The sequence below is a fragment of the Leptonychotes weddellii genome, chromosome 3 (assembly GCF_054177405.1).
Source record: "Leptonychotes weddellii isolate Sample4059 chromosome 3, ASM5417740v2, whole genome shotgun sequence".
NCBI classification, from domain to species: Eukaryota; Metazoa; Chordata; class Mammalia; order Carnivora; family Phocidae; genus Leptonychotes; species Leptonychotes weddellii.
This window is the reverse complement of record NC_138371.1, coordinates 57604170-57617716: the sequence shown is the minus strand read 5'-3', so window position 1 is coordinate 57617716 and position 13547 is coordinate 57604170. Positions and strand designations below refer to the sequence as shown.

The following is a 13547-nucleotide window of genomic DNA, read 5'->3' as shown; positions in this document are numbered from 1 at the left end:
TGATACCTAAATCCACCTATGTTCCATTCCTTGATAACTGACTTCGTCACCAAAACTGCACATCTCCACTGCAGGAAAACTAACTGTTATGGCAACGTGCCTGTCCTCTTCGATTTTTAACGTTTGCATCTGTTTCCCTTCATGTATGATTACAGGCACTCTCTGACCATGCTATAGCTTAATGATTCCTTAGGAACTGGTTCCACTCACCTTCTTGTATTCCACAGGTGTCCAAGGATGATCGAAGTGATATTGAGTCTAGCTCAGATGAGGAAGACTCCGAACCTCCAGGGAAGAACCCTCACACTTCGACCACCACCAATGGGACCAGTGGTACCAATGGGTACCTCCTGCCTGGGTCTTGCTCCGTGGATGATTGATTACTCAAAACTACAAGTCCCGAACAAAGTGAACTGTTTGTTGCTGGAAGTATTTAAAAGTTGCAAATGCAGTTCCTTTCATTATATCTCAGCACCAGAAACAAAACTTAGGATTCTCAAAGCATTTTGACTAGTGCACTGCTATATGTCCTGTCTGTGAATGAAGAAGAATGACCATTCTCTATACGTAGGCATGCTATATGTAATTGACACAAGGGAACAGTATTTGCGTTTGTACTGGCTTAGAGTATTATTTATATTTCATTTTTGTTGGTAAATCTGTGGACAAATGAGGGCTTCCTCACTCCTTTTACTCTCTGGGTTTATGACAGTGAAGGAGATGCTCCATCTGCTTCTACCCCTCTCTATCGCTGTAACTCAGTTTGACAGGAGCATCAAATAATTTAATTTGTCACTTAGAGCAAGCAAAACCCAGTGCAAGATTCTCGTACTGCTCCAAATAGGTTTGCTTTCTTTGTGTTACAGTGCCTGTTTTGAAATTGCCTATATAGCCCCAGGGGCCGTTTTCCCAGTGTGAAGTTTAAGCAGGATGAGCTAGGCATTTTAATTGTCCCTCTTCGTGGTCAATTCGCAGTTCAAATTAAAGAGTATGGTTTTTGGAGAACTTTAAAAAATTGTTTTGTATTAAGTTGCTTTGGAATAGACATCATTTCTTGTGCACACAGCCAAGATGTCTTCAATGAGTATGGTAGCTAGCTGGAGATGAACTTTGTAGGTTACAGAGGTTTATTTTTGGTTTTTGGTTTTTGTTGTTTTTGTTTGTGTGTTTATTCCCTCTTATGAGGTCAGTGCTCTGGCTCTGAAGGAGGACCTTTGCCTAAGGTCATAGTTACTACAGACAATGAAATCACTCTTACTACTGGGCATTTGTCCCATGATCTGAGAATAACAGAAAGAGAACAGCTGATTTCAACCGGATTTCAGCAGTACCCCTATAATTACTGCAATCTTCTGTCATATCATGAAAAAAAAGAAGCTAAGTATATTTTGGCACAGCAAAGGAGACTTTGAACAGTTGGCAAAGGTCAGCTCTAGCATAAAGCATTTTATTGCAACCAGCATTCAAAGAAGTGTGCTAGATATCTAGTATTTGATCTTGGTGTTTTGATTTTTCTGAGCAAAATAAAGCCAATGGGAGAAGGACGATTTTACTGTTTGTCCTTTCTCCTTAAATCTGACCCAGAGTGACTCTCCTGTTGCTAGAAACTGAGTAGTGTTGCGCTTGAAGTCCTTTGGTTTGCTTCTTTGAAGACTTGTTCGGTTTCTAGGAATTTTTACTCAAACGGAGCTATTTTCAGAAAAAAATAACAAAAATTGTACTGGACTATGGCAATATCAGCAATGAGAAAGACTGCTGAAAAATAAGTTGCTGTAGTCTCCTACATGGCAGTGTTATTTATGTATAAATAAGAAAACCCGTTCACGTAAACCAAAGATTTTATCTCCTTCCTTCCAACTTTTAGTAAGAGCGAATAAAAAGGTATTACACTTATTTCATAAACAAAATAAGTGTTCAAAACCACAACGCAGTAGCATAAATGTGTGAGTCAGGGGATAGTAAAGACAACAGCATCAGAAATACTAGGGAGTGCATGTCCTGCTTACAGCCATTCACATTCAATTCAAATTTTTGGAAAAAATTGAAATGAATCTTTGTGCCAGCAGTTTGCAACCTGTGCGTTAAAATAATGCTCCCAAACAAAAAACCTCACACTGTAATATTAAATCTTTCCCCACCTACATATGCAGTAGTCTGTTTCTGATAAGGCTCATAGTAATAATTGAAGAGCCTTAGACATATGTCTGCTTGTTTATTGAGAAAACGATGCAACTAATTCTTCTCATAAAGCCTTATTATTTTATTTCACAAAACAGGGGTATATCTAGGAGTGTAATTTGTGGATGGTTTGAGACCAGTCATAAAACATCAAAATTACTTGTTAGTCATCTGAACATCTGCTAAAATGCAGATATATAAAATGAAGCAGCGAGCATGTTATAGCTGAAAAATGTTGAGAAGGTGAAAGTTTCCTTTCTTATCAACTAAAATATGGGGAAGAAGAGTGAATTGTACCTTGCTTTAGTGCCTGGAGCAAGTCCTCACAAAGGGAGAAATAAACCAGAGAACCACCATGTGTTCAAATTTGGATCATCTGATACTCTACCACAGAATAATTTCAAAAAGATCGGCTTGTAAATTAATGGTTTAGTGGAGTTGCATGAAAAGAAGTAAATTGAGTCTGTCCTTAGCAAAGACAAATCTAAGCAATTTTTTGTTTTTCCCAAAAGTCACTTGGAAGTAGGACTGAGAATACTCAGAGCCTCAGTGACCAATGACGTTCACTTAACACAGTCCCCTATGTATCTATAGATTTTTATTTCATTTTGCATTTTAGGACAAAGAGTTCTTTTTCATTAATCAAAGTGGTGTTTGTAGACCTGTTAAGATACAAAATAATATATTTCTGTCTACTCCTCCCACTTATCATGGTGGCATGATAAGACTGAGAGAGAAAAAAATGTGAGATATCTTGTCTTCTACTTGTGCCGGGCCATAGCTTTGGAAGTGTATTTTGTAAATTCAGCTGTAGGTTACTGAAAGTATTGTTTCCCATTAATTAACTTAGCCCATGTTGAGCTCCACTTAGCTCCTTCCTCCTGGTCATATTCAAACCTTTCCAGGGTACCAAGGGGGTGTGTAGGAAGGAGTCTAGAAAAATTAATATTTTATTCTCTAATGCTATATAGCTTTCCTAGATCTCTTAGTGGAGAAAAAAGTAGAAAATCAAGTAGAATTTGGCCTTGGGTCAATAAATGATATGACAATGTGTGATCTATGTACGTACATGTATGTTTCTCCAAAAACATAAAACCAAAATAGCACTGACTCATCCTTATCCATATTTTTTTTATAAAAACTATCCACCGTGTATAAGAGAATCTTCCCACCTCCCTCTCAACTTCTTGTTCATGCCACTCACCCGGCTGAGAGTTGGTAGGATCCTTTCTCTTGCCTCAGACTAAGGCCGCAGAGGACCTAAGGTCAGCATATAAGCCAAATGTAGTTCATATTTCCAAATTTAATGGTACACATGTGGAGAATAGAAGACTAACTATCAGTATTTGGGATGATTAAGCTGAATGTTGAAAAAAATGCATATGGTTGCTGTTTCACCCCAAGGTTTTATTAACACCCAACTCCTGCCAGGCTGCTAGATAGATGGTATCCTGAGGTACCATCAGATAACGAAACAGGTGTCTGACAAAGATGAGCTAGGAAGAAAGGTAGGCCCCCCAAAGAAAGCAAGCAGTTGGGTGAGAGGAATAACTCTTCAGTGAGACAAAATCAGGCCACGTTTAGCTAAAATGGTGGGTGGACCTCATAATGTCCCATTCTGTTGCCAACTGTCCATTCTGAGTATTTGATAGAGGTTTGGATTTGAGCGAACCAAATGCTTTTACCTTAGGCAGAAAGGGTCCGGATCTCCCACTTTGTGTATTTGAACCTCATTGTTATTTGGGCTGAAGTAAAAAATGAGGTTTCAGTTCAGTTCACCTGAGTCTTTGCAAAAGAGCTCTTCAGAGAAAACTTTATGGACACCCATGATTGTTCCCATTCTGTTCATGACTTTGTATCGAGAGTTATTTTTGTCCCTTTCTCAGAAATGTTAATGCCAAAGTTGCCTGAATATTTGAGTATTTTTTTCTTAATTTGAAGTGTACAGAATAATTCCAAAGGTGTTAAGAGATTCTGTTTGTGTATGTGATGATGTCGTTATGTCCAGAGAGGCTTCAAGAAATCCTTTGGGAAATAAAAGGTTAAATGTTTACATTTCCTGTGATAGTTGAGGTCTTAAGATACTAATTAGCTTATTTTTTTTTCTTTGTCTTTGGCTGATTCCTGCTTTGTAGATAAATATTAGTATCCTTGAAATCTTTAGAACATTCAAGTAAGAAAAAACCAAATTAGATCAAAGTCAGCCTGATGAGAAAGTGATGACAAGGCACTTCAATTTTTAAGTAACTTGTATGGGAAGAGAAAATGCAGTTCGCTCTGGTTATTGTGCTTGCTGTCTGGCAAGCTGTTCATGAAAGGAATAGCCTCAGTAATCATAAGCAGTTCTTGAAGTCATGCATAATGCAGCAGGTAGTAATTAGTACTGATTCACTGTGGCCACACTATTTAGTTCTTGATAGTAGCAGGCCAGAAAAGGACCCTGTGGTCTGCCTTTGTGTATATAGTCCCCTCCCCTCCTCAAAGGGATGCTTAGTAGACACTGAGGAAGCCTGTCTGTTTGTCCACTCTATGCAGTTGTAACGTCTCTAATATATATTCAGAGGGAGCATAGCTGATGCTGGTTTTCATGGAGAAAACTTTATTAGAGAGCATCAAACATGATAAGGAACAGTTTGTAAGCTCTGCAGACACCCAGAGGAGAACCTTAGCCTTTTCCAGGTATTTGTAACTTAAGTTCAGCCTTGAAGCCTTTGAAAGGAAGAGCTTAGCAAATGGCCACAAGCTAAGACCCCATCAGCTCAAAGAAATAAAAGTCTCTGCAGCCAGATGGCGTAACTTATGGTGTCTTCACAAGACTAGGTTTTCTCAAGATTACCAGGAACTGATGGGAGGGGACGGTTAGCCCAAGATCTGTCTTGTTCATCTCATCCACCCACATTCCTTTCAGCCTCCTGGAACCTTGATGAAAGGAAAACCAAAATATTGTCACTTATCGGCTGGACTTTGGATCAGTTGTTTACCACACTTCTTTTCTCTGACTGATTCCATTTTTCTTAAAAAGTATTGTGCCCATGTAAGCTTGTTTTCCTCCACACAGGTCCATGAAAGTTTGGTTTCCTATTTTGCTATATGTTGCATGGCCTGGAAGCCAGGGACAACAGCTGTTGGTATGACTTCTATGTTAAGTGAAAAATTAGATTTTATAGAGATCATTTCTTTCCCCCTCTTGGATCTACGGTAATTTTTCTAAACTGTCGTTGTAAAACTGCCCTTAAAAAATTAGAGGCTTTTAAAGATTAGTTGCCAAAGATAAATTAGTTCTGTAATAGAACAGTTGTGTGGCAGTTCTGGGAGTTTAACTGAGAGACTCATTAAAGATGGAGTACCCCCTCCAAGTTTGATTTCCAAAAGTTTCATAAAGCCTCTGAGCCTATGATTCTCATCTGCTCTTGGTGTGCCCACAGAATCGGTTACCTCCACGGCCATTTGTGGCCAAGCAAGGAGGAGAGGGTTCGTTTGGGGATTTGGTTTTTTTTCAGTTTGCAGTGAGAAATAGGATAGGTGACAAAGTCTTACTTGTTTTCTTAAGACAATTCAGTGCTTGAGCATCTCTGTCAGAAATGGAATGATGTACTGTTAGCCAATTAGAATTATTTTATGTATTGTTACTGTGTTTTGCTGATTTTTATATGAAAATATAATTATTCATTCTTGATCTCTGGAAGCAATCATTATTATGAGGATCATTTTACTTTGGAAACACTTTCATAATAAAGATAAGTATTAGGAGTCATGTGTAAATGATATTTCCTGTAAGTGCTGGTGTTGGTAATATGTCACATCGTCCTGGACAAGATTTATTTCAGGGCACACGTCATCCTACTAGTTTCTTGCAAACTTTCCTTAAATCCCAGTTATCATTACGATTACTGAAAAGGTAGTAGTATATTTATATTATTTTTATACGTCATATATATAAAACATATATATATCTCTATTTTGTCAGGAATTTAGCTAAGCTACTCCATAGCATTGCTGCCCCGCATCCATTTTGTTTGCAATGAGGCCTGCAGGGACCTTAAATTGACCTTGGCCCCTCAAACAGGTGCACACCCTGGAGAGCAGCCCTCAGACTCACGAGCAAATGTAAGTCCCTGATATGACTTCCCCAATAGCCCCTGTGATCAACAATCTCCCCTCCCTCCCAGTGCCTGCAGGCCTTATCTTCCCCCTAGATAAGACCACCATGGGGTTTACCAAAACACCACTCTTTTGAATTGATTCATCCAGCCTTAGCCCAGGAATCCCAAAGCATTCTACTCACAGACCCTAATAAAGGCATGTGCCCCAGGTCCTGTCTCAGTCTCCACCCTGCCGTCACCAACCTGCGTGGCCCCTCAAGCCGTGCTGTGTGTGTACCTCCCCTGTGACGTGTGAAATCTGTCTCTCTCGATTTCTCTTGTGGTCTCTCGTTGAACTTCGGTTCACCATCTGACACCTTGTACTCCACTTAACAAATATTAATTTAACACAGTTAACACATTTACATGATATATATATATATAATATGTTGCAGTATCTCTTTGAAAATTAAGATATAAAAACTGTAACATTTTATGTAGTGCTTCATTCTGGAAAAAAAATATTAAATATTTATAGAGAGATAAGAGTTCACAGGGCGCCTGGGTGGCTCAGTCGGTTAGGCGACTGCCTTCGGCTCAGGTCATGATCCTGGAGTCCCGGGATCGAGTCCCACATCAGGCTCCCTGCTCGGCGGGGAGTCTGCTTCTCCCTCTGACCCTCCCCCGTCTCATGCTCTCTCTCTCTATCTCATTCTCTCTCTCAAATAAATAAATAAAATGTTACCAAAAAAAAAAAAAAAAAGTTCACATATATCAGACTGCACTGATTTTTTCCAGATCATAACAAGAAGCACTTAGGACCAACAATCCAGACCACGGCACGCACAAAACCATCCCTGTCAGTGTAGCTCATAGGAGCTTGACTGATATCTTCCCTGGGTCCGTGCCCTCCTGTGCTGGGGCTTCTTTCCCTCTTTCTCGGTCTTTCCTGTGTAACTCTGTCTTCCCCAGCTACTCTTCCGCTCTAAGCTTATGTCACCTAGTATCTCCAGAACCATAAAAATAGCACTGACATTCAACCAGACACCCCACACCGCCACCAGCACCAGTACTATGAAAAATAAAACAGAGGCCCTATGAAAACACATATGATGTAGCCACCACCAACCACAATCTGATTGCAAGCATGAGCTATCCTAATAAATTAGACTACCAAAATACCTCTGAGGCAGAGAAAGATGCACCACTTTGGGAAGCCACGAACTCTTCCGGTTCTGTAAGCAAAGTGGAATCTAAGTCTACAAGCATCCCTCGCAAATAGCCACCATGCAACTCAGCCTCTCGAGGCCCCTTGCTGCTGGGGCTGCCGCATCCAGCTTCGGCACATGTTATTTCTGCCCCCCAGTTCTGGTTCCACCAGCCCCGCACTTGCTTCATCAGGCGCGGTGGCAGCAGGGCCGACAAGAGTGACAGACGGCATGACAGCCAGCCACAGGGGTCAGACACCCGGGTCGACCAGGATGCAGGTGATCCCTCAGAACCAATGACAATGGTGACCGGAGCCTGAGGGCCACATCCTTGATTCTCCTGAAAGCTCCTGTAGCATGAGGAAACAAAAGTTCTATCATTCCTAGACATTGAAGTTAAAAAAAAATTATATAAAGCCTGCTAGGGCGACCGTAACCCAAAACCACAGACTGGGTTACTTGAACAACAGCGATTTATTTTCCCCAGTTAGAGGCTGGAAGTCCAAGATCATGGGGTCAGCAGAGCTGATTTCCTCTGCGGCCTGTCTTCTTAGCTGGCCCTCTCACTGTGCCGTCACACGGTCATTCCTCTGCGTATCTGTCTATGTCCGAATCCCTTCTTTTAAGGATGACAGTCATATTGGATCGGGGCTCCCCCCAAAGTCTCCATTTTACCTTAATCACCTCTTTTTTTTCCATCATTGATGAAATTTTTATACTAGTCTCATTTTTCCAACAAAAGGGACAAAACAAAGTTTCAAGGGTATTATAATTTGGAGAAAGTTAATATCCTCCATCTTCTGCAATAAATATTGATTCGTATACGCAATCTATTTCTGGGGCTTTTAGGGACGTGTACACAGAATGCCTAAATAGAAAAGGTACCTTAATCACCTTTTTAAAAGCCCTGTCTCCAAATACAGTCACCTCCTGGGATACAGGGGCTAGGACTTGAACATGAATTTTGGGAGACGTAAGTCAGCCCATCATACAAGGTAATTTCACGCAGTGACCAAGAACAAAAGTAATGAAGAAACAAAGTGATTGGTGACTTCCAGGGCTCCAACACCTTATGGACAGGTGACTCAGGCTGAGACCTGAGGGACAGGAGCTGCTGGTCACAGACCAGGCAGTGGAGGCCGGAAACACAAAGGCTCCAAGATGGGAACAAGCTCAAAGGTTCAAGGAGCAGCAAGAAGGCCAATGTGATGAAGCAAAAGAAACAAAGGGGAGAGTGTGTGTGATTAACATTCGAAAGTTAGGAAGGGGCAGATCATATAAGGCCTGTGTCCCATGATGAGGAGAGCAAGAGTTAGGGTAAGAGTGATGGGAAACCTTTCAGGAATCTAAGCAGGGAGCTGTATAATCTGATCTGTCGTCATCTTTAGTTAAGAGAGAAACCACGCCCACCCAAACCATGATGGAGAAAACCGCTCCAACTTCACGTGGGTCAGCGGTGTCTGCAGAGGTGTGCTGGGCACCACATGACCAGGCAGGGTGATGAGCACGTGGCCATTGGAAGAAATAAAGGACTAAGTGCTTTGAGGGTTCAATCCACAGGCAATAAACTAAGTCTGGGCAGAGAACGAGAGGTGGAAGCTTTTGCTGCAAAGATGCCAAGACCTGGGACAGGAAGAGCCTCCAAGTTCCTCTGAGGAAAGCAGCTTGAAAAAATATGACAGATGGGCCGTCCTCAGCCAGGGGAGAACCTTAGGGAGAGGGCAGACTTCCTGACTGAATCTCGTTCTTTTTGTTGTTACTCATTGTTAGCACCTTTCTTTGTGTGGTTCCAAGGCAGCTCATGGGCGGTGAATTGATGGATGATCACAATTTCCACAACACCCCTCTGGAGGAGGCGTGCATCCAACAACAATCCTTGCGTGCTGTTTGTAGGTTTTACAATTTCTGAGTGAGCCTGCCTGGTTTAGCAAGAGCTGCAAATCAAGGTTTTATTTATGGATTTATTTATCTGGATAAGCCAGTCGTTAAACATTCACCAGCACGCCACGGCCACCTGTAACTTATAGACGCAGGAACTGTGGCTCAAAAAAGTTAAGTGACTTATTTTCTGTCACCCAACTAACAAGTGGTAGAGTTGAGATTTGACCCAGACCTGACTGATTTCAAAACTTAGACATATCTTCCTAATACCTTATGCTTCTTCCAATGTTTGCATTTGTTTCTGAAGATAGGCTGCTTAGATTCCTACTGCATTTCAACCGTCCTTGGCTTTTTTTCTTATCTACCTCCTTTAATTCTCCTTAAAGATCTCAGACTTCCACCCCTATAGTTTTCATCCCTAGTTCCCCTTTTTTCGAGATTAGGTTGTTCAGGGCTCTCAACTACATCAGGAGCCCTTCTGAGGAAAGATCCTCAATAAATCTAATACGTCAATGACTGAACTCAATTGTTAAAGTTCACTGTCTTGTTCCAGTTGACAAAGCACACACTTCCTTCTCCAACCTCACCCAGGGAACTTGCAAGGGACAAGGTATAACCCAGGACACAGGTTTCAAAGGCATCAATTCAAGCAGTTCAATAATTCAGTGCATTGCAGACTAGAAGGATAGAAGATATGTAGCTTGTGAAACTAGTTCTTCAGTGGTTTGGGTTTTAAGAATGGGCTGCAAATCTCATAGGGAAATACTCCTAGGGGGTGAGTGAGGGATGGGGTACTACAGATGAGGAAGATGTAGGAAATAAAAGGGCAGTCACCAACCGCCCTTTTTTGGAGTCATCACAGTTAGTTAGATTCATCAGGATTAAACTCTTGGTTCCTATTAGTTTTGCTGACCCAGGATGCTGGTAAGTACCCAGTCAGCCAGCCAGCAAACAATGGATAGGACGCTAGGCCAGTTGGAGCCATATCACCAAAGATGAGCTCAGAAGGGTCCCTAGAGTTTTTAAAAATAGTGTTCTTTCTCTCTGTTGAAGGCACTAGACTGTGTATAGAACAGAGCTCTGACGTATTATACTCTCAAGCGCTGCCATTTCTTATTCACTTGTACATCATTTCTGAGGATGTATAAAACGGTGCATACCATGCCAGGGCAAACACACAGGGCCACAGCACTAACGAATTCAATAAAACGCACATCAAAATGAAGTCAGCGCATCTATTGAGCACAAGTCTCCGCAAGCCGTTGTGTCGGGTATCGTGAGAGATACAAATAAGCCGGAGGCAAAGCTGCGAACTGAAGGGGCTCTCCATCTAGTTAGAGAGGCCGAGCACAAGCAGGGGTTATTGTAATAGGTCAAGGTGGCTCTGAAAGAAATGATACTTGTTCTGTTATGCAGCTCAAACTCTATGATAAAGGCAAACAGTTTTTGAAAATGATAATTACTCTATAAACATGACATTATTATCATCATCATCATATCAAATCTATTGTTGGGATCATAATCACAGAAAAGTTCAGAGGAGCGAGAAGTGGCTTCAGAATCAGATGAGAAAGATTTCAAGGAGAAAGGCAAGAATGAATTTGGATGAGTCAAGTGTGAAGAGGAAGGGCATTTGAGACAGAGGGCATGGTGTGAGCCAGTGAATAAGTCCCTTAGCATTGCCTCTGGCTCTTTGTGGCCCGACTGTTGATATCCTTCACTCTATCCTCCTCCCTCCCCATGCCTCTTGACCCAGGTCCCAAGTCCGTGGTCTCAAACGGGCTATGCCATGTTACATCTCCAGCACAGTAGCCTCACTCTGCCCCGAAGGCCTTTTACCTCTTTTCCATCGAGCTAACTCTCATATAGCCTTCAAGATTAACATAGGATCCCTCCTCCCAGAAAGCCTTAGTCACTTGGAATGTGGTGCTCTTCCTAGAGAAGAAAAGGTGCAACCATTGAACTCCATCAGAGTGCTTATCACACTCCCCCTCACTTGATTGTAAGCATTGTGGGAGCAAAGAACTTGCTTTTTCTATCTGGATTCTTAGCCAACACATTTGCTACATGGTAAGCACTCAATAAGTGCTTGTAGAATGAGCGTATGTATTTACAGAAATAGGAGTTTCAGGAAGATAAAGAAGTTTTGGAAGGAGAAATGAGCTAATTTTTACATTTTGAATTTGAACTCATGAGCCCATTCATTTGGAAATGTCTACCAAAAATTGGAAAGATGGCCTGTAACTAGGTACCATTATTACTTCTGTTACTTCAGATCAAGAGATAGACGCACAAAGAGACATAGAACCTTGCCTTGGGCTCAGACCCAGGAGGCAGCAATACAGATAACTTGGTCCTAGCTCTGGGCCATTTCTCCACTGCCTACTAACACAGAACCTTGGGACATGCCTACGCTAGAGGGATAGAGGAAGAAGATAAGCCAGCAAAGAACTCTGTGATAACAAAGTTAGGAAGAAATACAGTATGTTAATGAGAATGCTCACCCTCCCTTTTGCCTCTTCTCTCTTCCTTCCCTCCTTTTCCTGAACTGCTCCGTTCCAGAGCTCTTGGATGGGACAAAGCAGGGTGGATGTTTCTGCCAGGTGAGGGACATGTGGTGGCCCAGAATGGAGTGCTGGAGGCCACATGGGGTTATGGAAGTGTCTGCTGAGGAGGATAGTACAGCATGGAAGAATCAGCGTGGGGTGCAGAGGATGTCCAATACAGAGGAGTCCCAACATCAGTTATCAAGCCTAGGCAGGACGGTGAGCGCATGCTTGTGGAGGAGCAGCCTGGATGGGAAGTCAGAGCATGGACAGTCAGAGCGGCTGCAGTAGGAATGGCTGCATGCAGAGGAATGGAACAACATCCTTACATAATATAGTAAGGATAACTGAAGCCAGCTTCCCACTGTTAGAAAAGGGAGTTACATGTATGCAGGGGGAGAAAACTGAGTAAATTTAGTATTGGATTGAAATTATTATAAGTATCCATGTAAAGTCATGGCTTTCAATATATAGGGAGAAATCAATATAAGTGCAGAGATAAGCATATCTCTGGGTATATGTGAGTGTATCTCGATAGATTCCCAGCTGTCCAACCGAGGGCCCGCCATCCGTGACTCCCCACCCAGCACAGCTAGTACCCCAGGTCCCGCTTTCTAATCCATCCCAGGTCCATTTTCCACTAAAAGGAACCAGCCTCCTTGAAGAAGTGGCTGAATCTAGGGCAGGGCAGGAAAGCACAGGCTGAAAGGGAGGATTTGTTGAGCCAGAAAGCGAGAAAGTGCTCCAAGAATGGGGAAATGGCATAAGGACAGAAAACCACGTGTAGGGCCTCTCACTGGCCAAATCTGAGACTCTCTGTGCACCAGAATTAATCAGAGTAACTGATTATAATGCATTGAATAAAAAGGGAAACTGAGTTCATATAAATTAATAAATGAATAAACTGAAAGTTTGATGAGGAACAAGGTATTTGCATAGTTTCATGGTAGCTCCTCACAAAATATTTATTAACTGCAAAGGTGAAAGTAGTAATTTTACAGCCAAGAAGCCTGGCACACAGCATCCTAATCAAGTAAATGCCATCAGTAATGGGACAAATGAAATCATGAGTCACTTGATTGGATGCAATAAGAAAGCAGCATCACTTCTGTGATATTCCTGCCGAAGATGCATATATCAGATAAATGCAAATTGAGGGGCATTCTACAAATAATTAACTGATAATCTTCAAATGTGTCAATGGCATGAAAGTCAACCAAAGACTGAAAACTTCCAGAGTGAAGGAGACATTAAAGAAACATGACAACTGGGCGCCTGGGTGGCTCAGTTGGTTAAGCGACTGCCTTCGGCTCAGGTCCGGGGATCGAGCCCTGCATCGGGCTCCCTGCTCAGCGGGAAGCCTGCTTCTCCCTTTCCCACTCCCCCTGCTTGTGTTCCCTCTCTCGCTGTCTCTCTCTGTGTCAAATAAATAAATAAAATCTTTAAAAAAAAAAAAAAAAGAAACATTACAACTGAAAGCAACGCAAGATTCTGAATTGGATCCTGTCGCCATGGAGAACGTAATTAGGACAATTGGTGGAACTGAGGAGTAGATTGTGGTAATAAATCAATGCTAATTTCCTGCCGTTGATGGTTGTATTGTGGTTTTGCTGAAGAATGTCCTTGTTTACAGTAAACACACACTAAATATT

General features: G+C 41.9%; 1 protein-coding gene across 3 annotated transcripts in view; it reads left to right on the top strand.

Annotated features, from left to right (window-relative positions):
* CERS6 (ceramide synthase 6) overlaps window positions 1–5928 on the top strand; it is a 299128-nt gene extending 293200 nt beyond the window's left edge. For all 3 annotated transcript variants that reach the window (XM_081814251.1, XM_081814252.1, XM_081814253.1), the window contains one exon: window positions 228–5928. In XM_081814251.1, coding sequence (XP_081670377.1) covers window positions 228–510 — 283 coding nt within the window. In that variant the 3' untranslated portion in view covers window positions 511–5928. The remainder of the gene's footprint in view (window positions 1–227) is intronic.
* Window positions 5929–13547: the final 7619 nt, after the last annotated feature.